The following is a 26,352-nucleotide window of genomic DNA, read 5'->3' as shown; positions in this document are numbered from 1 at the left end:
AAAGCCACAGTTATCAAGACAGTATGGTACTGGCACAAAGGCAGAAATATAGATCAATGGAACAAAATAGAAAGCCCAGAGATAAATCCATGCACATATGGACACCTTATCTTTGACAAAGGAGGCAAGAATATACAATGGATTAAAGACAATCTCTTTAACAAGTGGTGCTGGGAAAACTGGTCAACCACTTGTAAAAGAATGAAACTAGAACACTTTCTAACACCATACACAAAAATAAACTCAAAATGGATTAAAGATCTCAACGTAAGACCAGAAACTATAAAACTCCTAGAGGAGAACATAGGCAAAACACTCTGTGACATACATCACAGCAGGATCCTCTATGACCCACCTCCCAGAATATTGGAAATAAAAGCAAAAATAAACAAATGGGACCTAATTAAACTTAAAAGCTTCTGCACATCAAAGGAAACTGTTAGCAAGGTGAAAAGGCAGCCTTCAGAATGGGAGAAAATAATAGCAAATGAAGCAACTGACAAACAACTAATCTCAAAAATATACAAGCAACTCCTACAGCTCAACTCCAGAAAAATAAATGACCCAATCAAAAAATGGGCCAAAGAACTAGATAGACATTTCTCCAAAGAAGACATACAGATGGCTAACAAACACATGAAAAGATGCTCAACATCACTCATTATCAGAGAAATGCAAATCAAAACCACTATGAGGTACCATTTCACGCCAGTCAGAATGGCTGCGATCCAAAAGTCTACAAGCAATAAATGCTGGAGAGGGTGTGGAGAAAAGGGAACCCTCTTACACTGTTGGTAGGAATGCAAACTAGTACAGCCACTATGGAGAACAGTGTGGAGATTCCTTAAAAAACTAGAAATAGAACTGCCTTATGATCCAGCAATCCCACTGCTGGGCATACACACTGAGGAAACCAGAAGGGAAAGAGACGTGTACCCCAATGTTCATCGCAGCACTGTTTATAATAGCCAGGACATGGAAGCAACCTAGATGTCCATCAGCAGATGAATGGATAAGAAAGCAGTGGTACATATACACAATGGAGTATTACTCAGCCACTAAAAAGACTACATTTGAATCAGTTCTAATGAGGTGGATGAAACTGGAGCCTATTATACAGAGTGAAGTAAGCCAGAAAGAAAAACACCAATACAGTATACTAACGCATATATATGGAATTTAGAAAGATGGTAACAATAACCCTGTGTACGAGACAGCAAAAGAGACACTGATGTATAGAACAGTCTTATGGACTCTGTGGGAGAGGGAGAGGGTGGGAAGATTTGGGAGAATGGCATTGAAACATGTATAATATCATGTATGAAACGAGTCGCCAGTCCAGGTTCGATGCACGATACTGGATGCTTGGGGCTGGTGCACTGGGACGACCCAGAGGGATGGTATGGGGAGGGAGGAGGGAGGAGGGTTCAGGATGGGGAACACATGTATACCTGTGGCGAATCCATTTCGATATTTGGCAAAACCAATACAATATTGTAAAGTTTAAAAATAAAAAAAAATAAAAAACAAACAAACATGTCAATAACTTGCCTATGTTGCTACAGTGGCTCCTGAAGCCATACTTTTACTTCCATTTCTTATAAAGCAAATACAAGGACTTCCCCAAATGAACATGGAATTGAAGATTAATGAGGTATTTCTTCATGTGAAAAATCATTCTACAGCTTCCTTCAGTGACATGAAGCATTCCCAGCCAAGTGCTCCTGCAGCATCCTGTGCCCACGCTGTCATAGCCTAAAGCATAATGGTTCCTTTTGGCTCTTTGCTTCTGTCTGTGCTCAGGCACCCAGCAATGACATCATAGTATGCTATGCTAAGTCGCTTCAGTCGTGTCTGACTCTGTGCAACCCCACAGGCGGCAGCCCACCAGGCTCCGCCATCTCTGGGATCCTCCAGGCAAGAATACTGGAGTGGGTTGCCATCATAGTAGCCAACTATAAATGAACATTGGCACCAGGCCTATTCATTCTCCCAGAGACCTTCCGTCTTTGGACGTCAGTATTTTAAAGGAATGTTTCTTTTTCCTTTGGCCATACTAGCATTATAAGAAACTAGCTCTGTATGGAAAAGCTCAGATTCATTCATAAAGCTTAATGGAATGAAACCTCCCATGTTCATCACACTTGAAAGAGCACTGGTTATAAAAGTGAATCTTAATAATTAATTTGGTGTTTCTTATAACCTGTAATGACCTTCATGTTTCATTATATTTAATTGCTGGGACTGCTTCTTTCTCTTGGAGTTAGAAACTCTTAAAAATTTGTTCTGCCTTTTCAAATAATTAGGCCATATTTTTAAAGTAATGTAAGTATATGTAATTCATCTTTACATCTTGTTAAATAATATATTTTGTTAATTTAAACACAATGAAGAAAACTGTTGGAAGTGGCTATCTGACAGAATTATTGATCTTAGAGCTTTGAAATACCAGAACTGTGAAAATGGAAAAGGGGCCAAAAGAAAATGAGACTCGCTCATGCAATCTGAGGGGACCGAGTTTTTTGTGTAAAGAGTTATTTCACAGCTCCATTGAAATGAAGCACCTCCAGCCAAGTGCTCCTATAGCACCCTGTGCCCACTACTATCTTAGCAGCTTAGTAATTCCATCTGATTCCTTTCTTCTCTCTCTACTTGAGCACCTAGCTTGAGTATTTAATCCATCACCCTTTCACGTGTCCTAAAATAGGAAAGGAAGAATAAGGAGCAACAAATGTAGACTTTTAAAGTTTCATTAATGGTAATAAAATTTGTGTAGGGCAGCATGGAGTTTCCTAGTAATATAGTGGTGGTGGTGGTGGTGGTTCAGTCACTAAGTCATGTTCAACGCTTTGTGACTCCATGGACTATATAGTCCATCAGGCTCTGTCCATGGGATTCCCCAGGCAAGAATACTGGAGTGGGTATCCTTTCCCTTCTTCAGGGATTCTTCCTGGACCAGGGATTGAACCTGTGTCTTCTTCGTTGGCAGGTGGATTCTTTAGCACTGAGCCACTAGGGAAGTCCCAGTAATGTAGTACTGGTGGCCTTATCTATTCCAAGATTTCTTCTTAGCATCTTAGGGACTATGCTTCTACTATCTGCCTATAACCTTAGAAACTTCGAATGAAGCAAATGAGACTGTGTAAACTAGTGAAGGAAAATAATAGAATCTCCAAGTGATTATCACCATACTTTTTTTTTTTTTTACTAGTATGTTTTTATTGTTTTACCTTTGTGGTTTTAAGCATTTTTTCAAGATATTCTGAAAATTAAGTCTCATTTTCTCCTTTTTTGTATTCTAATAGATGCAAAAGTTGATTGTTTTTTCATAAATTGAAAATCAGTATATTTAAGTGTTTGATATTAAGATCTTGTAGGAATTTGTACAAGTGTCCTATGTTTGGAAGAAAACTACCTGATGGAATTTGAAACTTAAGGAATCAGTAATCAAATCACAAATTCATCATATGGAACATCCAGCCCAAAGGTGACCTTCATTTGCACACATTACTACGACTGTTAGTTGAAATGTCTGTTGTGTCCTTTTGTTTAGCTCTTTCAACCAGATAATCCTTGATTCGGATTAGCATGTGACCAGGCTCTCTCATGGAGGCTTTTGACATCTTCTAACATTTTCTCCAGGACCTGTATTTTTTACTCCTATAAATTTCTTTACTAAATAATTCCTGAGGTATTCTTCTAAGGTGTTCAACAGCAATGAACATGAAATAGGATGGACCCTGTCATCATAGTCTCATAGGTAAGACATAAAATAAGACACACATACACACCTAACTCACTCAGGGCAAAAGCAGTCACGTGAAAAAGAAACAGATAATGGTTGACATTTATTGCAGATTTATGTAAGCAGATACTCTGCTAAGAGTCGTGGCCTGTTCTTTGATTGTCTGCACAACATCCATTCCCTCTTTCTTCTTTATATAAAATTCCAATTTAATTTGGGACAGTAGTGCATCTAGCTATAAAAACTCACTTTCCCAGGTTCTTTTACAGTTTTGAGTAGCTACCGGAACTAGACTTGGCAGATGAAATGTAAATGGAAGTCTGTGTGGTAGTATTTTTAGGAAATCTGTTATTTCATAGTAAATAATATCAGCTGGCATACTATTTCTATTCCTTTTCCTCTCATTTCTTTCTGCTTTGAGTTCAAATGCAATGCCTGGAGGTGTGGCAGCCTTTTTGTGACCATGAAACCACAGGCTAAAATTGGAGAAGTAAGAAATTGCAAGGAACCTGGTTTGTTGACACTCCAAGCTGCCTAATTTGCCTAAGTCCCAAATTGTTTAAGCCATTTAGCTAATACATCCATATACAGTTTTAATGATGTATATGCATTTTCTCAGTCTTTAAAACAATTTTTTGAGATAGGTATTATAATTTCATTGTATAAATGAGGAAACAGAGGCAGAATTGAGTAATTATCTCAATCTCATTCTGCCAGCTGGGATTTGAAGTCAGGTGGTGTGACCTGGGGCTCATAGTTTTAGTTCATTAGACATCTGTGGTAATTCGGAGTCCCAGGAGATTAATCCCAGTTTCAGATTAGGGTGAAGGGAAATCTTGCAAAGCTTTATATAGGAAGTGGACTTCACTGAATCTTGACAAATGGGTAGGATTTTGATATAGAGATTAAATAAGTTAAGAGGGCGGTCAAGGTGGAGAAAAAGGTACTGCCTGTATGTGGAAGACAATGGGCTATTGGCTTTAGCAAAGCAACCATAGGGTTGCAGAGTTGGAAGTTTTATAAATTAGGTTGGGGCCACATCATAAGAATTTCTGAATACAAAGACAAAAAGTTTGAACTTCTTATATTCATAAACTGGGACCTGATTTATGAAGAACTACTGAATTTTGATTGGTGTCACTCATATTAAGTGTTTCAACAGAAATGTTTATGAACATTTCCCCAAATTATAGATACATCTAGAAAGTAGAATTCATACTTTATTATCCTTATTTATTATTTTTCTTTCTTAGAAATAAAGTGGCTGTCCTAAAGATACGCTTCCTAATTTGGAAAATCCTTTTACTTTAATCTAAGGCGCCACCTTGTGGTTTAAAAAAATCCTTAGTGTAATGGTTTTGAAAGAACTAAATTGATGGCAGTTTCCCACAGCTAGATCTTATGGTTCAAATTCTGTCTATAGGAAGTCTGTTGAAGGACTTTATACAAAGCATTTTATGTATCCTTAATATCTGATAACTTAAAAGTTATTTACACTGTTTTATTCAATTTACTTGTTTTTATTTATAAATTCAAATTGTGATAATTTGCCATTTTTGCTATATTATACAGAAAAATGTCCCAAAGAAACAAGTATAAAGAATAATAAATGTGCTCATTTATTCTTATAAATAGTCTTAAGCCGCATCTGATTCTCACTTACATGAGAGCTTTCAAAAATGCTTGTGTTCCTGTGTGCACAGCTGTTTGTTTGGTAAAGACCTTCATTGTTTGACTTCAACATGTTCAGTTCTTTCAGACTACTCTATCCACAAACCCAGAAGTAAGTAATTTAAACAGCTCCTGAAGCAAAAAATGAGGAAGATAGCTTTAAAGAACTGAGATACAACCTTTTTTTGAAGATGCTAACTCACCTATTCATAAAGCAGGATAAAAGATCACACCAAGACTTGCCATGGCTATTAAAGACAGTCCCTACCAGTAGCAACTCCAAGAAGCAAGGTAAAGTGAGAGAAAAAAATAAAAAGAAAAACAATAAGAAGGCAAAATTAAAAGGATGAAGAGACACTTGGTGATTTGGGAGAAGGAGCTGCAGAAGGAAAGGCAGGAACGCCTTGCGGTCTGTGTGCTCCATTAGTCCGAGCCCTGTCTTCCCAGAGCCCTGCCAAGTGAGGACATGGCTCATCTTGTAGCCTCTGCAGCCTCTCACCTCTCCCTCATATTCTTCTTTCTTAAGTTTCTGGCCTTGTGTCCTGCCCAAGGATATTGCTGGGACCCGGAGCCCCAGTCTCATTCCAATTTGGAAGCCCTTTGTTAGAGATTGTGCAGCTTCCCAGGTGGCGCTAGTAGCTAAGAACCCGCCTGCCACTGCAAGAGACTAAGAGACAGGGGTTCGATCCCTGGGTTGTGAATATCCTCTGGAGGAGGGCATGGCAGCCCACTCCAGTATTCTTGCCTGGAGAATCCCATGGACAGAGGAGGCTGACAGACTACAGTCCATGGGGTCACGAAGAGTCAGACAGAACTGAGGGAATTAGCAGACACAAAGATGGTGCAGATCCACTGTTGCTTAGATCAGTGGCCAGACGACACCTTTGGTCTCAGTATTCAGGAGTGCCTCCTTCTGGCAGGGCAGTTGGACCCTTCATGCCTGAATTCTGATGTGGTAACTCTCACTGGTATCTTTAGAGACCACGTCTTCAACTGTAGTTGTGGCTTTTACCTCTGTTGCTTTGTCACACTACCCAGTGTCACCTTGACTACAGCCACTGACCGCTTCTTATCCTCAGCTGGTCACAGTGAAGGCGGAGTCTCAGCTTTTGGGGCAGGGGTCAACAGTGGATCTTTCCTCAGTTGACACGGACTAACTTGCCACCAGCTGCAGGACAGCTTTTGAAATGAGATTGTCACCTCCCCAGCTAGGACTGTCCAGCTCCCCTCTTTCAAGTTCAGCCCTCTGTATTCTGTTACCTGGAGGTCAAGTGTGAGTGGGTGGCAGGGAAAGCATGTTCCATACGATGGCCTGTGAACGGGCAGCTCGTGCCCACCTGAAATTGCATCAGAACCTCTTGGAACAGTCTGAAGACACCCCACTTCTGCCTCCACCCAGGCAGGGGAGCATCACTGAGGGAAGAGGCAATGCCAGCCCAGTTGGGTGGCGTTAGTGTTTTCCTGGGCTACTTGGCTTTGTGCATCCTGCATTTCTTAATCTTTTTTGTTATTCAGACATTGGTTTTGTCCTCTGTCTCATCTGAGCTAAGCTCCTCCAATTTGATGATTGACTAGATGTGTCAAGCTCCCACTCTACTACTCCGAGTTCTGAACTGTCAGGGAACACCCTTCCCTCCTGTGGGTGGTCCTGGAGTGATCCTTCTTCCCATCTGACCTGCTTTGAGTGCCAGACTAGATGTGGGTGGGTATGCATTCCTGAAAGGCCTAAGTGTAACCAGCATGTGCTCTGCAACACTTAGGGATCTCCATGTTCATCTATCAACTGACGTGTGGGGGAGCCCTTCCTTCTACAGAAGGCCATTTTCACCCAGTTCTAGACAACTGATAGATTGGCCATACTGTACACCGTGATGAGATCCAACCTTTGTTTTTCTGCCCAAACACAAATTCTCTGGAAAAATATATGAGGACAACCAGTCACCAATAAGCTACAGAACTGAATTGAAAAGACTTTAAGGGCTTCCCTGGTGACTCAGATGGTAAAGAATTTGCCTGCAATGCGGGAGACCTGGGTTTGATCCATAGGTTGGGAAGATACCCTAGAGAAGGAAATAGCAACCCACTCCAGTATCCTTGCCTGGGATATCCCATGGACAGAGAAGCCTGGCAGGCTACAGTCCATGGGGTTGCAAAGAGTTGGACATGACTGAGCGACTAATGTAAATAAATGTAAATGGAGCTTGGAATGCTGGTTTTGTTTCTGTAAGTGAGACCCAGCTTTTCTGATAGGTTTTTTTTTTTTTTTTTTTTTAAACCACTCCCTTTAAAATCACTTAGGGATTTTCTGTGCTAAAGAATTTTTTTTAGAGAAACTTATGTTGTAATGAGAGAAGAAAAAAAAAACTACAGAACAGAAATCAAGAAACAAAGACGAAAAAACAATCCCAGGATGGGTTTCTCTTCTGAGGTTTCTCCAGGTGGCCCGCTGGACGTGTTACACGTGCTGTGGAATATTCATCTTGTCTCTCTGTGATATCTGTCTTTGTGTTTGGCATTACCGAGCCTTAGAGGTTATCATGAATGCCAGTTGTGTGAAATAAGCGCAACTGACAGGATTTAAAGGCTAAGACTAACCTTTCTAATCCATCTATTCCCCATTCTGCGCCTTAGGCCATGCCTCTTCTGCAAGAATACACTACATCCTTGCTCCTGTGAAGGGAGCTGCAATAATTTCCTGAATGTCAGTCAAAGCCTTCTCCTTGAGGAGTTAGAAAAATTCAGGTTTTTCCCTCTGACTAGACAGGAAAGGAGCTGTAAAGAATTTTCAGAATAAGATGAATGTTGGTATTTTTGCCACACATGCTTAACTTTTTCACTTCTTTGATCATTGAGAAATAAAATGTATAGTCCTTTTCCCTCTTTCCTCTAGTTAGGCTTATTATAATTTAAAAACATATCTAGAGGACTTCCCTGACAGTCCAGTGGTTGGGACTCCACGCTTCCACTGCACGGGGAGGGTGCAGGTTTTATCCCCGGTTGGAGAACTAAGATCCTGCATGCCGCCTGGTGCGGCCAATAGTAAATAATAAATAAATAATTTTTAAAAATTAAAAAAAGCATATCTAAAGATAAATTCTTCCCTGATAGCTCAATTGGTAAAGAATCTGCCTGCAATGCAGGAGACCCCAATTCAATTCCTGGGTTGGGAAGATCCCCTGGAGAAGGGACAGTCTACCCACTCCAATATTCTGGCCTGGAAAATTCCATGGACTGTATTTATAGTCCATGGGGTAACAAAGAGTTGAACACAATTGAGCAACTTTCACTTTTCACTTTCAGAGATAAATTAATTCAGTAAATTAAGGTTAATTCATCAATGTTAAGTGAAAGCTTTTTGTTTGTTATTGTTCTGAGTGGTAGGGATACAAAATGGCTCAAGTTCTTACTCTCCTGGATCATGTATCCTAGTCAGTGGAGAAACAGAAAATCATCAATGAGACAAATATGTAGTATGTTGAGAGATGTTAAGTGCTATGAAGAAGAATAAAGCAAAGAGATTGGGAATAGGGGTGATGGGGAGTGGGGTACTATTTTACATAGGATGGTCAGAGAAGGCCTCTTAGGTAAGATGCTGTCTGGGCAGAGGTTTGAAGAGCACGAGGAGTGAGCCTCTCTGATGTCTTGAGGAAGAGCAGTCCAGGCAAGGAAAGCAGCTAGATGTAAACGCTAAGGTGCTCTGTGTATTCAAAAGGAACTTACATGATATAGTGAACACTTTGGTCTTTTTCCAATGAAATAAAAAGTTGTTGGACAGTTCTGAATGAAAGAGTGACATGATTTCATTTCTGTTTTTAAAGAACCATTTGATATTAAAAGCAGTGCGAGGAGGCAAAGGAGAGAGCAGTTCAACTAGTTAGGAGGCTATTATATAGGAGACAGTAGGTTGGACTAGAGTGATAATGATGAAAGAGGCACTGAGTATGTTTGATTCTGGAACTATTTTGAAGTAGAGCTAACAGGAGTGGCTGATGGATCAGATGTGAGGTATGAAAAAAATAAGAGGAGTAAGGAATGACTCTGGGGTTTTAGTGTAAATAACCAAGTTGCTTTTTGCTGAAATGGCTGGATTGGGATAGGAGCAGGTTTGGTGGTTGGTGGAGAGGATGAAGAGTTCAGTGTGGGGCACTTTCAGGTTGAGCTGCCCATTAGATACCCAAGTGGTGACACAGAATGGGTGGTTGAATGTCAGTCTGAAGTTCAAGGGTGAGGTTGGGGCTGGAGAAACAAATTTTAATGTAATCAGTGTGTGGATAGTTTTATTTTTTTTTATTTTTTTTATTTTTTTCTCTAATTTTATTTTATTTTTAAACTTTACATAATTGTATTAGTTTTGCCAAATATCAAAATGAATCCGCCACAGGTATACATGGATAGTTTTAAAGCCATGGGATTATGTGAGGTCATCCACGGAGTTAGTAGAGAGAGGAAAGAAGAGATGGGGGACTGAGCTCTGAGCATTCCCAACGCTTACAGTTTGGGAAGGTGGTGGAAAGGCTCTGGTTATTGAAGTAGAAGAAACCGAGAGAGAGTGTGTTGTCCTAGGGGCAAGGGAAGAAATTGTTCAAGAAGAGGAGCAATCAGCTTTGCTAACTGCTGCTGGTTTGAGTAAGATTAAATATTGAGAAGTGGCTCTTGGATGTAGAAGTCACTGATGGCCTTGATGAGAGCATTTTTAGAGGAACCATGGGAACAAAACTCAACAGGTATAGATTTGAAAGAGAGCTGAGTAAAGCAAGCAATGGGGTTTTGTATAGACAACATCCCCTGAGGAGTTTTGTTATGATGGGAAGCGTGAGGGGTCTTTGGGGTCAAGGGATGGGATTTTTATTTATTAGGAGCTTGAATGGCATATTTGTATGCTGATGAGAGTTATCATCCAGTGGAAGAGAACAGCTGATGATATAGCAACGAGAGGGGAAGTATCAGGCAGAGAGAGATGGGATCTAGTGCCCAATTGAAGTGTAGGGGAGAATAAAATGTGCTGGAACAGATATGAGTAGGTGAGTTGGTAGACTTGGTGGTGGGAACCTTTGGAGATCATGAGGTTAGCATAAGAAGAGAGACAAGGAGTTGCAGGCTTGAGGAGAGAGAAGCATGCGAGAAGAAATAGAGGGAGAGAGCAAGCTGACTCCACCAGTGTTTTTCTGGCTTCACTGGGCACTAGAAGCCCCAGTGGGGTTTGTCGAAACACCAGTTACTGGGCTTTACTTGAAAGTTTCTGATTCAGTTAGATCTGGGGAGGTGCCTAAGAACTGTCATTTTTAGGATTTCCCAGGTAACACTGATGCTGCTGGTTCAGAGACTAGACTTTAGGAACCACTGTGCTTGGGAAATGGGTGAGGAAGACTGGAGCAGCATTGCAGTCTTCCTGTGCCTGGCAGTCTTGGATGTAAAGTTAATTTAGTCAACTTAGTTGTGTGTTTTTCTCCAGTCCTGTTTACCAGCTCAAGCGCTGGCAGCTGTAGGCCCAAAGTTGGACCTAACCAGAAAAGAATGAAGACTGCTCTTGCCAGTATATCTGGGGCATTTTGCTTTCTCTCTGATGCCTTTTTATTCTAAATATACTATTTCTACATCCTTTATTTGAAACAGAAAGGATTAGAGAATCATAGATTGAGAAGGAAAAAGAAAGCTTGTGGTTGAAGTTATTATAGGATTTAGAAGTAAAACGGAGCAATATCTACCTCTGGTCTCATATTTCAAGGAGAAATGTAAGCCCTTTTCCCTAAAATACCTGTTAACTGTACTGTTTCTGCAATTTACTGAAGAAAAACATTCTGAAGTATATGTTGAAAAACTAAAATTCAATTCTTTTGTATTTACAAGATGACATTCATCACACACTGAATTTTAAGACTATTATATTGGTCTTTGCAAATGTTCATATCCTCCTGCAAAAATAAGTGGTTAAGTGTGGAGCTTTGTGCACAAGAAATGAATATTGGAAATGAGAACTCAGCTGTTAGAATGAGGGCCACAGCTCATTAATCAGAACAGAAAAAGGACTGACTTCCGTAATAAGAAACAGTATTAATTCAGATATAGTATGTTAAGGAGCAATTTAAATACAGTATATTTGCAGATTAAGCAAGTTGTAAGTAACTGATTATTTTCTTTTATTTAAAAAAACAACAGATTTTGTTGGAGCCAGGCGTGATCCAGGATGTGTTAGCAGCTGGCAGTCACCTACAGTTACTGGAGCTTCTCAATTTGTGTTCTCACTATCTCATCCAGGTATGTAAGCTTGCATCCTGCTAGTATGCCCTGCACATTCCTCCCCCTGCGGTAACCCACCAGCTGGACTCCAGTGACAGATAAAGTACAAGAGGGGTGGGTGGGAGATGTGGCCTGTGGTGGTAGAATTTCTCCAGGACACGGACTGAGGCTTCTAGGAGGGCAGCTGCAGCTCTCAGCGCCCTACCTCGTGTCCCCAGCCCTCCCCGCCCACCCTAGGCCTCCACTCCCCTTGGGCAGCAGAGCAACTCAACAGCCACAGACAGGGTTCACTGCTGGGGCCCTGGGAGATGACACTAGGAAGGGCCTTGACTTGAACCAGTGCTGTCTGATTGTGGAAATGCATGAAAAGTTGGATTGTCATTTCAGATTCGGTAACAGTAGCTAACATATCATGACGTCATATATAATTAATTGCTGCATGAACTTCTCAGGCAGTAAATTCTGGAGAAGTGATAAGTGATCTGTGCATTTTTTGCTCTGATTTGCTAGGGTTGCAGGAAAGGCTTTGAGAAGGGGAGGGGGAGAATGGCCCATCTACTGAGCACCTGCTGCTTGCTCACTGATGCTTCACGTTTGGCCCTCACAACAGGGTACACATTTTGATAGGTAAACAATCAAAGATTTGAAATAATCCCAGTTTGCTCATAGCTGGTGAGTGATAGGCCTTTCTGATTCCAAAGACCTTTTTTTTTTCTTCTTGGATGAAAACCTTTTGTTTCAATAGGAAGACACAGGACATCTTAGGCAGGTAGTATGTCTATGAGTCTCTTATTTTGCAGAGTTAAGTACCAACCTCCTATCTTGAGATCCTCCAATTTATTCTACTAGTATGACTGTTAACTTGCATTTATTACAGGATTATAACAACAGTGAAAGTAAATTTGAAAAATAATAAATCTACATAATTTAATTCTACTATCCTTGTGCATATGACATATTATTAGTAAGTAGAAAAATACTATTTTTTCTGCCTAATTATTTCCTTCCTAATAATTTCTCTAATTTTAAATATAGCCATTCTGTTACTCATTAGGTCATTTCCAAAGCCCTTTCTCGTATATCATATTATTTCATCCCCCCAGCAACCTCAGGAAATAGGAACCAGTGCTCCCTAGGGAGACTGTGTAAGGAATGTCAGCCATGTTCAACTAAGGGGCAGTTCCAATACAGCGGATAGAAGTTTTATCATTATCTCAGCATATTTAATCTAATAGTAAATGTTTAAATGTTTTATCTTCTTTTCCTTCTGATTCCCCTCAATATCATTGGGTGATATGGGATAGCTATTTTAATCCCTTTCTGCAAGTACCAAATGAGAAAAACATTGGCTATAAGACTTCAAATCTGTGTGTTCAATTTGTGAAATTGAAATTACTTTTATTTGACATTTTTACAACAAATATTACAACTTGTGCTTTCAGCATCATCACCTGATTCACTTTTTCCCTGGTAGATAGTAATTAATGATGTGTGTTGACAAAAGTTTGCTTATGGTGCTAGCTATCATGATGCATATTAAAATCGTGTGTATATACAGGTGTGTGTGTGTGTGTGTATGTGTGTGTGTAAACTATAATTCTCTCTAAATAAGGATTCTGGATGAACATGGGACATTCATGAGTATTTTTCCCTACCCATCAGATGAACCTGTCGAAATATTGGCTAACTTGTGTCACTTTGGAATTTTGAATTCTTGCAGTTCATTGTTTGCTCTGGAAAAAAAATGTAACTTGCATACAGATGTGTTTTCTGGATAGGTCATTTATTATTAGCCTGCTTGAGCAGGGATTAAAAATTTCACTTTCTTTTCACCAATGTTTTCATTTCATTCTCTTATGTAACTTTCCTTTTCCTTTTTATTTCTGATGTTACAAGATGTTCAACTTTTGGAAGGAAATTTGACTATAAGTGGATTAAAACCATTTGTGTGCAGAAGCCTTCATTATGTCAGTCTTTTACAAATATATCCCCTGCCTATCTTTTAGGATTATCAAATTACCAGAATGGATCAGTCTGCTTTCGTTTTGACAGAGTCAAATAACTATACCTATTTATGATTTTTTTGGTATTATTGCTTAACTAGTTTTTAATTTCCTGTGGAATAATTTTATTGGGTATATAAAACGTTTTCTGTTAAAATGAAAAATCTTTAGTGCTTTAACTGTAGTTAGAAATTAAGACCCAACACCAAAGCTAGTATATTCTCTGTCCTTGTTTGGTGCTTGCCAAGTCGCTTCAGTCATGTCCAACTCTTTTCAACCCTATGGACTGTAACCCACCAGGGTCCTCTGTCCATGGGATTCTCCAGGCAAGAATACTAGAGTAGTCCTTGTTCGGTACAACAAGGAGTTTGTGAAGCCATTTTCCTAAGATGCCTGGTATTATTTTGTTGTTCTCAGATTACCATTATTTCAGAGATGTGAAGGGTAGACTTTGGCTTTGGTGCCTCCTCCTGTCCTCTAGGGCTCATTAGAAAGCATATGCTAGGAGAAGTACAAGGTGGACACTTCCCAGAAACTCACTGCCCTACCCAAGCCACCCTGAGCCTCCCCAGCCATCAGCTGTTGTATTGACCTGAAGCTTCTTCGGCACATGCCTAGATGCGGCTGCTGCCCCTGAGCCAAGGGAAGGGACACTTTGAGGTCACTGTGTCCTTTCTCTTGTTTTTTCTCTGGCAGGCTGTTGAGGGCCAGGAGCCCACATCACAAGAGCAGTATCCCTCTGTATTAGGGAGGATAACCATGAATTAGCCTCTCAGGCTGTGAGGTCTTCCTTATCCTGTGGTCTTCGCTTATTCATTTTTGGCCCCAGGCCCTCTCATTGGACCCCTCATTGAGAATACATGTGGTCTCAGTGCATGTTGGTGGAATTAACTGGTAGCGTGGCTGTGAAACAGCTAACTCATTGAGGACAAGGTGTTTGCAAGGAGGAGTGGCTACTGTAATAGCCCATCATCCCAAGATGAGGGATTTATAAACAGCTCCTCAAGTGTGCATCCTTTCTTACTGCTTTGCGATGAAATTCTGTAGGATTCCATCCTGTATAGCCTGTCATGTTATATATTATTAATAAGCATGACCTGTCAGACTTACCTGCTATCTGAGATTCAGTCTCAAATGAAATGTGAATGTTGCTTTCCCTGTTCTGCCTTCTGCTCCTCTTTCTTACCCACTGTACTCTTCTTAAAAATTTCATCAGAAAGGTGAACCAGTTCACTAAAGAGCAATATTTGTTTTAAAGTAGGTCCAGTAAAACATGTAAATTTTCTTATTTTTCAGAGTATGCATGTGTACACGCATGTCAATCACTATGTTAAATCTTATAAAGGAATCTCTGCAGACCATCCTCAGGACATGGGCTGTGAATAAAGGGATTCTGATGTGGCTGCTGATTTACTGAGTCCTTCAGATAAACATTACAAAATTTTTGAGTCCAGTTTTCCTAAACTTTGATTTTTCCTTGTCTTTTTAAAGTTAGCTTCTGAACGTCTCTATCTAAGCATCACACAGGCAATTCAGATCCAACATGAGAAAACCTATCCTTCTCTCTCTTGGTGGTACCATTGATCTGTTGTCTAGAAATTTGGACAGAGTCTTAGAACCCCCTTCCTCATCACTGTATCCAATCAGTTATCAAGTTGTGTTGATTCTACCTCCCAAATATCTCTCAGACCAGGTCCGTTTCTCCAGTGCTAATTTTCTTAACTTTCTTTAGACTCTCACCATCACTGGCTATATGTTATGAGCTCATAATTTCCTCCTAGGGGTCTGCTTGTTTCTCACCTCTGTCTATGCCAAACCATAGTCCCCAGAGCCATCATTATCTTTCACAGGAAAGAGAACCAACATTTATTGAGAGCCTATCTGTATTGAGTCTTTTGCACAGAGATTCCCATTTCTCCTCTGCTGAGCAACCCCTTAAGGCAGGTGAGTGTTCTTTTCTCTTTACAGATGGAGAAACTTAAAGTCAGAGCTAGGATGCTGATCTGGTTTGGAAAACTCTACTAGCTTCCCTAATGACCCTTTGGCCGCATCATTTCACCTACAGAAACCCTTAGCCTGGTCTCCAAGGCCAGGCTTGATCCTCCTGAGCCTCATATCTTGTCCTCACGCCTTTCCTAGTCTGCTCTGTCCTGGACACTAAGGCCTTCCTCTCGTGTTGGAACTTGACACTGGGAGGAAGGGCTAGGTGGTGGAGATCGTCAGTGGACAGGCAGCACCTTCAGTCATCACCTTCAGATTGTACCTAGGGTCAAGAGTAAGGAACACACACACACGACCCTCCCCAAAACTCCCTTAGCATAAGATCAGGGGTACTGGCCACTGGATTTTGTGCTGTATCCTCTGAAAGTGATGTATTAGGAGATACACATGCTTTGCTGAAAATGACTTTTTTTGCAGTTAGCTTTGTAGATTTTGTACTCAAAAAAAGGTTTGTAGATTTTGTACTCCCTCCCCTAAATAACACATGGTATATCCTATTATTTGTTTAGTAAGTGATCTTTTGGTTTGCCAAGTATCAGCCCTTGTTATGAAATGCAATTTAAATATACTGACGAGAAAGAACTCTCACTAGACTTTCTGAATAAGACCACCAAAGTGGTGAATTAACTCCTTTTGATAGGAATATGCTTTTAGTATCTGCTCCTAGGCAGCAGGTGGCAGTGTGAATCCACCAGAATTCAGTAGTTAATTTAAAGCAAAAATCAGAAAAAATGAAAAGAAAAATTATTTATTTTGCTACATATTAGTCTTCTGACCTAATCAGTAAAAAAGTCATTATTCACACCACACTGGGCAATATGCATTGTAATTTTTAACAAATAATAGGAAACTGTTAATGTGTTCACAGGAAATACAGTTTTGTCTTGGGCTGCTGTGGTCATTTATCACCACACTTTGTGAAATCACTCATTTGTTCTAATTTGAATGTAAATGACTCTAAGGTTTTACAAATAAGGTGACAGACTCACATAAATGTAATTGCAGGGTTCATCTCCCTCTTTTTATATATCACTCATTAGGTTATGAATTAAATACATCGTATTAAACCAGGGGCATGTCCAATGATGATATTGTAATGGCAAATTACTCTATGCTATTAGAGGTGTATTTTTTATTCATGGACATTAATTTGTCATTAAGCGGCATTAGTTTAGCACTTTTATGGGGAAGACGTGACCTGAAAGAGGAGACGTGCTGCTGCGATGTGAGAGGCAAAGGGTAGGAGTGCTCTAGGTGGAGTATTTTATCACTATAAGGAAAGCTGGACAGGGGGTGTCTTTTTTTAAAACTTGTTTTGGTTTCTGTTTTTACAAGTATAAAAGAGCATTTCCCCAGATTGAAGGGATTGTTCTGTTTATGGTGTGCATTTTTGGATCACCTTATAAAGCGAAGCCAAAATTCTTACTATATTAATCATTCAGAAGCCAAGAATGTAAAGGGAGCAGGAGGGAGGAAGTGACTTCCTGCCCTAAATCTCCCTCCTCTGTGACTGATGCTTATTAGTCATCCCTTGTCTTCATTTTGTTTTACACTAAATGGGCTGCCGTGAGAATTAGTCATTTTCTCTCTTCAGTGAAGGTACAAAGGTTTAAAGAATGTTATTCTCCCATGAGGGTATTAGGAAGAATTCTGGGTATTCTGGTTTTTTTTTTTTCCATAAATGTGATTTTTAGTGTTCTTGTACTTAGAAATTATTTTTTCCCTTTCAACTTTGAGAAGCGCTGGATCCTTGAAATAACTTCACAGAAGCAGAAAGTATCTGAGTGCTGGTTTTGCATCACTTTCCTCATGGGCTAACGTGGTTGAAAGTGTTACCCACCCCTATTATACTGTGGGGCTCTTGAAAGCAGGAGTCATACCTGACGCCTCTTTATTTCTTACCCCTCCCTCCTATCACATCACAGGGGCTCAGTGTGTGTATTGGTCAGCTCAGGCTACCAAAACAAAATACCACAGACCAGGTGATGTAAACAGATGTTTATTTCTCACAGTTCTGGAGGCAGGAAGTCTAAGATCAGGTGCTAACATGGTTAGGCTCTGATGAGGGCTCTCTTCCTGTCTTGCACGTGGCCACCTTCTGGCTGTGTTCTCACATGACAGAGAGAGACCTCAAGCTCTCTGGTATCTCTTCTTAGGAGAACACTGATCCCGTCATGAGGGCCCCACCCTCATGACCTCCTCTAAACCCAGCTGCCTCCCACAGGCACACCTCCAAATACCATCACAATGGGGCTTAGAACTTAAACATACAAATTTTGGAAGGATGCAGTTCAGTCCATAGCAGTGTGTCCTGTAAACTTCTCCTGCTTAAATATTGAAATTTTGTATTATGGGAAGAAAATATGTTAATAAATAATTCTTTTGTTACCATTGAATACAGTTTTTTTAAGTTGAAAATACTTTCTATGGGGATTGCGTTTAGCACTAAAGATCTTGCATATTTTACAGTATTTTAATAGATTATGATTTTTTAACTAAGTAATATGGCAATGACTTATAGGAGGTTATCTCTTCCAAACAATGTATTATTATAATTTTAATTATTAAATTAGCACTGTCTCCTAGCTACATAATATATAGTCGGTGCTCTAAATGGAATAATTTATCCTCAAGGTTGAGAAGTTGTAACTTACATTCATTTTTCTCCACCACTGAGCTATTGTTTCCCACATTAGATAAGACAGATGATTGTACCAACATATATATTTAATATGCTCCTAATCAAATATACTGTGTGCTATTTCATAGTTCACTAGAGCTGATGCTTTTGTATTTGGAGAAAGTTAAAGTACGAACTTTGGAAAATACATTACAAACAGTTTAATCTTTCAGATTCTTTTTAAGTCCGTGCAAATGATCAGAAAAGGTAGGAATGTATCAGCCTTACTTAATCATTGCCAACTACTAATTATTTGTTCTAATCATGACTATTTGCTATCTGGCATGGGTAATCTAGATTGTCATATTTGCCAAATGTCATTAATATTTGGCTCTAAAATATATCATAAGTTTTTAGTAGCCATTTAAGGATCCCAGTCAATTTTTTCACATGCTATTATGTTGGCTCTTTTTCCCTAAGCCCACTCCAGAGGATGTCAGTGACAGCCCAGAGACATGCGGGCTGGCCAAGGAAGTCATTTTGTCATTTTAGTTTATTATATGGATAATCTAGAGTTCACTGTGTCTTCTTTGTTTGTGAGTTTAAGGAGAAGAATGTCTTGAAGGATTTTTCTAATATTAGTAATTTCTGTTTTTAGCTAACTATTTGTTGTCCAGTGGGCAATTTTAAAATCACTTTCAACATATTTTTCTCAAAAATAAAATGTTTCCAATGTTTGACTGATGCCAGAGTTCAGAATCAATAAAGCAAACAAAATCAATCACACTTAATTCCATTATCAATACTCAAAATTAGAGGTGTTAAAAGAAAATCTATGTTTCATTTAAGATATTCATTCTCCTGCCCACCCTCCACCTGCAAATATTTCTGCCCATAGTTAAATGTCTGCTCTGTTCTCTGAGGCTAAACTGCCTTTCAGCAACTTGATCTGTCAGGAACCTCCTGGGTTTCCCAGTTTCAGTATCTTCTCCGCTGGTACCTTTTTTTCATTTTTAAAATAGGATCAATAAGATGGGAGAAACTTTTCTTCTTCTTTCATCACCACAACCCTCTCCTATTAACTACCAAACTGGGAACAGTGTCTGTGAGTCCTTACCACTTATTCATTCTTCAGTCCTATTGAACTCAGTCCTTGGCCTTCATTACTGCTCAAAGGCTGTTCCAACAAAGGTCACCAAAGCCTCCAAATTGTCAAAGGCAGTGGGCTTTATGGTCTTTAATGTGACCACTCTATGGCCTTTCAATACTGGCAGCTCCTTTCTTTCCTGCACCTCTCTTTTCTCAAGACTCTCTCCTAGTTCTCCTCCTCCTCCTTTTCAATTCTTTTACAGACTCTTCTTCCATCATCTTCATGAATATCCCCCTGGGTACTGTGGTGCCACATGGGTGCTCATCTCTTCTACTCACCTTCGCTTTCTTTCATCCACATGTGGAGGGTCTCTGTCCCCTCTCCTGCACTCCAGCCTCAGTGTTCATCCCTGTCTCCTGGTTACAGACTATGTTTCTAACCCTGTCCTTTTTCTTTCTCATCTCCTTAATGTGCCATATTCTTACTGTACTAAATAGCATGCTTTGTCATCTCTAAGCCAACTGCTTAGTCAGCATTTCCTCTTGGATTTTCCACAGACATGTGACCTTTCTGAGAGTTAACCCAAGCCAGAAATTCAGGAGTCATCCTAAAATACTCCATCTTTGTGCTACACATAGGCTGTCACCAAAACCTTTCAATCTTACCTCTTCAACTTTTTCTTATACTCTAACTCCTCTTATAAGAGGAGTTGTAGGTTCATGACAAAATTAAGAGGAAGATAGATTTCCCCTGTACCCCATCATATGAATAGCCTTCTTCATTATCAACATCCTCTACCAGAGTAGACACATGTGTTACAGTTGATGGACTTGCTGTCACTGTCACATCACCATCACTCAGAGTCTGCAGTTTATATTAGGGGTCACTCTTGGTGTTTTACATCCTGTAGGTTTGGCCAAAATGTGTATCTACCATTATAATATCATAAGAGTAGTCTCACTACCCTAAAAGTCCTCTGTGCTCTGCCTATTCATCCCTCCTTCCCTATCTTAACCCCTGGAATCACTGATGTTTTTACTGTCTCCATAGTTTCATTTTTTTTCCAGAATGTTGTATAGTTAGGTTCATACAGTATGTAACCTTTTCAGATTGGCTTCTTTTGCTTAGTAATACACATTTAAATTTCCCCTCTGTCTCTTCATAGCTGGATAGCTCATTTCTTTTTAGCTCTACATAATATTCCCTTGTCTGGATACCACAGTTTATTTATCCATTCGTCTACTAAAGGACATCTTGGTCACTTCAAGTTTAGGCAATTATAATGAGCTGTTATAAACATCTGTGTGCAGGACTTTGCATTAACTCCCTTAATTTTTAAAAATCTCTTATCATTCTATTTCTATTACCACTGTCTTGGTTCAAATCCTCAATACTTATTTTCTGGGCTAGAGAAACTTACTGATAACCAATGAACCTACCTGTCTTCACTCTTGCCTCACTCCAAAACAAGGTTTATTCATCTTAAAGTGGTTCAGATGTTCCATTTTTTTAAAAAAAACTCATTGCGTACAGCATGTGAGAATTTAGTTCCCCAACGAGGGATCAAACCCTTGCCCCCTGTATTGATTGGGAGTGTGGTGTCTCAACCACTGGACCACCAGGGAAGTCCCAACACAGGTTCTATTTTTACTATGAAACATCCTATCTCTTTAGCCTTTTAAAAAACAATTTACTACCCACATGCTATAACACAGTCATTGCAAACTTCATGCATATCCCCATACTCAAACCTCTTTACATGACGCCTCCTTCTCCATGGATTATTCTCTCACAGTGTCACCCTATGCATTCGTCTTTAACCTGCAAGGACTTTGCTCACATGTTATCTCCTCTTCCAGAGCTGATCAGTCAATCTCAGAGTTAGATTTCCCTCCTTTTCGTTAATTATGGGGCACTCTTCTGGGGTGCTGATCACACCGTATTACCTGTGTTGATTTACTTTTCCGTCTCCCTGTGATATAAATTCATGTCTCAGAGTTATGTGACCTTGGGCAAAGATCACATAAAAAGAGGTTACACAACCTCTTTGCCCACGTGCCTCATCCATAAAATTCAGACATGATATCATATATACAATGTACATCTTAGGGGTGTTGGAGTGTTCATGATATGGTGCATGCAAAGTATATTATAGCATAGTACCCTACACACAGTGAGTGAGTGAGTGAAGTCGCTCAGTTGTGTCCGACTCTTTGTGACCCCGTGGACTGTAGCCTACCAGGCTTCTCCGTCTATGGGATTCTCCAGGCAGGAATACTGGAGTGGGTTACCATTTCCTTCTCCGGGGGATCTTCCCAACCCAGGGATAGAACCCGGGTCTCCCGCATTCCAGGCAGATGCTTTAACCTCTGAGCCACCAAGGCCAGAGCCAGTACAGTGGCATGCTTCACTTGTGAATTTCTCTATTAATTCCACAGTTACCTTGCTACCCACTTCCATCACTCCTCTCTTCCTTCATTCCTGAAAATGTCACAAACTTTACTACCTACTTCCAATCAACAGCATATTGGACAGGCCTGTTCCTGGAAATTTTCGAAATAATAACCATTCTGGAAAATATATTTTTCCTATGGCCCATTTCTCTTGGCTTTGTAGAAGTGCGTGTATTATTTTAGAAAAAAAGTCACAAATAATTATATGAACCGTCTCTTTCTCCCTTCCTCTGATAAGTGAAAACATAACACTGAACTGATATTTTAACAAATAGTAAAAATTGATGCTTTTAAAAGCAGCATAATAGTTGGTGCTGCTGCTTTGTAAATAGGAAGTTTTTGTTTTATTGTTTTTCCCCTGCCCTTCCTGTAAGTAAAACATCTTGCTCCTTCCTCATTTACAGGATTCAAGGAGAAATTAGAAAACTCTTTATTTCTAGCTCTAGTGCATCATAGTTGCTTAGAAGCACATGTTTGTTTGAGTTCCTTCTCCATGTGCCAAGTGAGTTCCCTGTGAGAGAAATTTTTTGTAATACAGCCGCATGGTGTCCTGAGTTCCCTGATTAGGGGATATATAAGCAGTGCATTTGTTTAACAGAAGAAAAGTGTAAGTTATTCCTTACCGGAAGACTGCTATCCATATGTCTGTCTCCCTCCAGGTGTCTTTCCTTCCCTGATGTCTCTCCCACCTCCACTTCCCACTCTCCCTCCACAAATATCCTTTAGAGCAGGCTGCCAACCTTTTCTTGCTGCATTTCAGGGGACATGTGCTAGGGCCCTAAGAAATGATTGCTTATCTGTGTCAATAATTTAGCTCCAGGTACAGGTAAGTTCAGTGGTAAAGAATCTGCTTGCCAGTGCAGGAGACACAGAGACGCAGGTTCAATCCCCAGGTTGGGAGGATCCCTTGGAGGAGGAAATGACAACCTGCTCCTGTATTCTCTGCCATGGACAGAGGAGCCTGGGGGGCTACAGTCCATGGGGTCGCAAAGAGTTGGACATGACTGAGCGACTGAGCTCACACGCGCACGCACGTTCCATGGCCTCAGTCCCATACATTCGGTATATTGCTTGCCCACTTCAGAGTCTGGGATGAGGGACTGGGGTTTTGCAGCTTGTTCTGCTGCTTGAATATGTTTTTGCAGGTTAGAGCTATTCCTTTCTTTACTCAAATGTGTACTCTGTATCAGTGGTTCTTAAACTTGACCATGTATGGAATCACCTGAATAGCTGGTTAAAACAGATGGCTGGGCCTGCCTGCTCATACAGTTTGATTCAGGAGATCTAAGGAGCCTGGATATCTGCATGCTAACAAGTTCCCAGGTGATGCTAATGTTACTGCTCTGGGGACCACAGTTTGAAAACCACTGTTCCAGAAGTTCTTGCCACCTCACTACACATCAGTTCCCAGCCTGTTAAGTAACTGACTTCAGATTTTGAAAGTGCCATAACACCTAGACAAATTTGAACTGGTCCCAGTTATAAATATACAAAAAATTTACATTATGTAATAAAATTTGTAAATATGATGTAAAATATTGATATTATATATCCTGCATAGCATCTAAAATATAAAAAACCAAAACACTGCAGAGTTAAAACAAAAAAGAAACCTTACCTATCTTCATTCTTATGTATAATAATGATTGACAAAGTCCATGTGAATAAACTGAGAGATTGTTGAAATTCTGCAGCATTGAGCTAATTTTCAGCAACTGACTTTGAGTAGCACAGCTTATGATGTATGGAAATGCATCATAATTACTTCCAGGCTCTACTATTCTTTAAAAATATTTTAGGGGGGAAGAAGGCGGGAGCCGAGGGCTGGAGTCTCGGTTGACATAGTAACTCCAGCGCGGTCTCCCGGGCTTTAAAAAAAAAAAAAAAAAATTTTTAAACTGATTGGGCCTCTCATCATTCAAAAAAGCTTTGTGATTCTTGAAATTTTCATTTTAAAGCCCCAGTTGCTCAGATAGACTGTTTTTCAACTAAAAAAAGAAAAGTATACATTAATTTCCTCTATAGAGTCCATAGTTCAGTGGTAATCACCTGAAGTGCTGAGGCAGCTCTAGTAAACTTTTTGATGGCATTTTGCAGCACATAGTGACCAGGGCCAGAGTTATTAGTTGTTGATGATGGCTGTGTCTCTGTACTTCCTTCATACTGGATTTCCAGCTTACTACAGACTTTTCCAAGGAACAATATAAAATTATTCATGAGCCTTGGATATTTATGCATACAATTGATTATGAAAATGTACTAGTAACCTAATTGTAGAGTTCCTCTGTTATACAGCACAAATATATTTATACAGGCCTTCAAAGACTTCAAGAATTAGAGCATGCTGGGGTTTTTTCTTATATTTTTGAATTGCTGCTAATATCTTGTTTTAGTCTAAGCACATTGTATTTATGCATATTTATATCAATACACAAATATATAGTTGCATTCAGTTGTCCATATATTTTTATGTTTGTATACAAATATATCTATCTCTGTATATTTATACAAATAAAAATATCTGGTTTTACATTATTTTATCGTATCACAAATAAACTGGCCTGCATTGTCAATGATTTGCTCATCTTTTTTTTCCATAGCTATTAGATTTTATCCAATCAGCTCTAATATATTATGGAGAAAGCTCACAGGTTCCTTTACATGCTTGATATGTCTGATGACTTTTTTCTACATGATTCATCTCCAGGCATTGGATTTTATTTGTTTCAGCATGTTCCAAAGGTCCAACCCTTCACCACACATCCACGACAAAGCCCTTTATGTTGCTTTCTCTAATCCTGGAGTGCAATCCTTTTCTGCAGCACCAGGTCATGTAGTCACATAATACCTTGATTTATAACTCGGTTGTAATCCAAATAGGAAACAGGTGGAATCACAACTGGGTATGGTGCCTTGGATATTAATGGCTTGGCTCAGCAGTGGAATTTCTAAAGCTGTACACACTCTTTTTTGCCTTAATTATGCATTCATTAAAAGCTTTTATACCCAACAGAATAAAGTAAATATTTTTTGATCTCCATAGTGTGCTCCCAGACTGTAGATTTGCACAGCAGGGTCTTGATAATCTGAATAAATTGTATTTCCCCAAGGAGTTTATCTTTCAAATAAGGTCATAAAGAAATGCAGCTCCTCCATCCTTAGATTTCTCTGTGTGCCTTTTTGGCTGTATGTAATACAGAGCATGGGAACCAGAGTACATTCTAGTAATACCTAGCTGGTGATGGTCTGGTATAATGTCTCAATCTACTCTCCCTTTTTATCTCTGATAAAGTGTTTTGTAAGTACAAAAGTAACGGTGGTTTAGAACAACTATGGTTTTTGCTGTCATTTGTAGAAAAATAAAGTCTATATTAGACATTCAGCATTTTCCTCTCTATACCCTGTCTGTGAGTAAAGTTTGTGGAACATGCAAAGCTATAGCTTAAGAAGATTAATAGTATTTTAAAAAGGAATAAAAATAATGGTGACTTAGTCACTAAGTTCTGTCCGACTCTTGCTACCCCATGGACTGTAGCCTGCCAGGCTCCTCTCTTCATGGGATTCTCCAGGCAAGAATACTGGAGTGGGTTGCCATTTCCTCCTCCAGGGGATCTTCCTGACCCAGTAATCGAACCCAGGTCTCCTGCGTTGCAGGCAGGTTCTTTACCGACTGAGCTACAATGGAAGCCCATAAATAACAATAGTGAGATAGCTACTATGTTGAGCATCTACTATGTATAAGGTCCTTTACATATGTTTTTGGCAATCCGTACTGCAGATCACCTTTCCCATTTTCCATTCAAAGAACTGGACTTCCTTTTTCCATTTTCCTACTGAGAGGTTCATCACTTGCTAAAGCCATCCGTATGTATCAGCTTCAACGCATATGCTTTCCCTGCCACACCAGACTGAAGATACAGCCAGTTCCTTGTCCATACAACTTACAACCTAGAGAAGGAGACAGGGAAAATATAAAATTATAAACTCAAATAAACATTCAGAAGTTGAACTTATAATTTTTCTCAGTTATAAAGAATAGCAGTATACCTGCTATTGAATTGTAGCCCCAAAACAACATACAGTTGTGAAAAGTTTAGGCAATAACTATTTTTTTCTCTCTCTCTTTCTGGGCTGCCATATTTGTATATTTATTTATTATTTTTCTGGTTGTGCTGGGTCTTCGTTGCTGTGTGTGGGCTTTCTCTAGTTGCATCGAGTGGAGGCTGCTCTTCCTTGCAGTGCGTGGGCTTCTCATTGTGGTGGCTTCTCTTCTAGAGTGTGGGCTCTAGGCATACAGGCTTTAGTCGTTGCGGTGCATGGGCTCAGCAGTTGCGGCTCCCAGGCTCTAGAGCACAGGCTCAGTAGTTGTGGCGCACAGGCTTAGTTGCTCTGCAACATGTGGGTTTTCCCAGACAGGATCAAACCCATGTCCCCTGCATTGGCAGGTGGATTCTTCACCAGACCACCAGAGAAGCCACCTGGGCTACCATATTTATTTCCAGTGTGGCTAACATTCTAGGCATTTTAAATAT

At 39.8% G+C, this 26,352-nt stretch overlaps 1 protein-coding gene across 7 annotated transcripts in view; it reads left to right on the top strand.

Moving 5' to 3' along the window:
• Positions 1–26,352, top strand: part of KLHL32 (kelch like family member 32) — a 221,254-nt gene that overhangs the window by 115,910 nt on the left and 78,992 nt on the right. For all 7 annotated transcript variants that reach the window (XM_070796050.1, XM_070796051.1, XM_070796048.1 and 4 more), the window contains one exon: positions 11,573–11,671. In XM_070796050.1, the coding sequence (XP_070652151.1) occupies positions 11,573–11,671 (99 nt within the window). The remainder of the gene's footprint in view (positions 1–11,572; positions 11,672–26,352) is intronic.

The sequence above is a fragment of the Bos indicus genome, chromosome 9, assembly GCF_029378745.1.
Source record: "Bos indicus isolate NIAB-ARS_2022 breed Sahiwal x Tharparkar chromosome 9, NIAB-ARS_B.indTharparkar_mat_pri_1.0, whole genome shotgun sequence".
In the NCBI taxonomy this organism is placed as follows: Eukaryota; Metazoa; Chordata; class Mammalia; order Artiodactyla; family Bovidae; genus Bos; species Bos indicus.
This window is presented reverse-complemented; position numbering and strand designations above follow the sequence as displayed.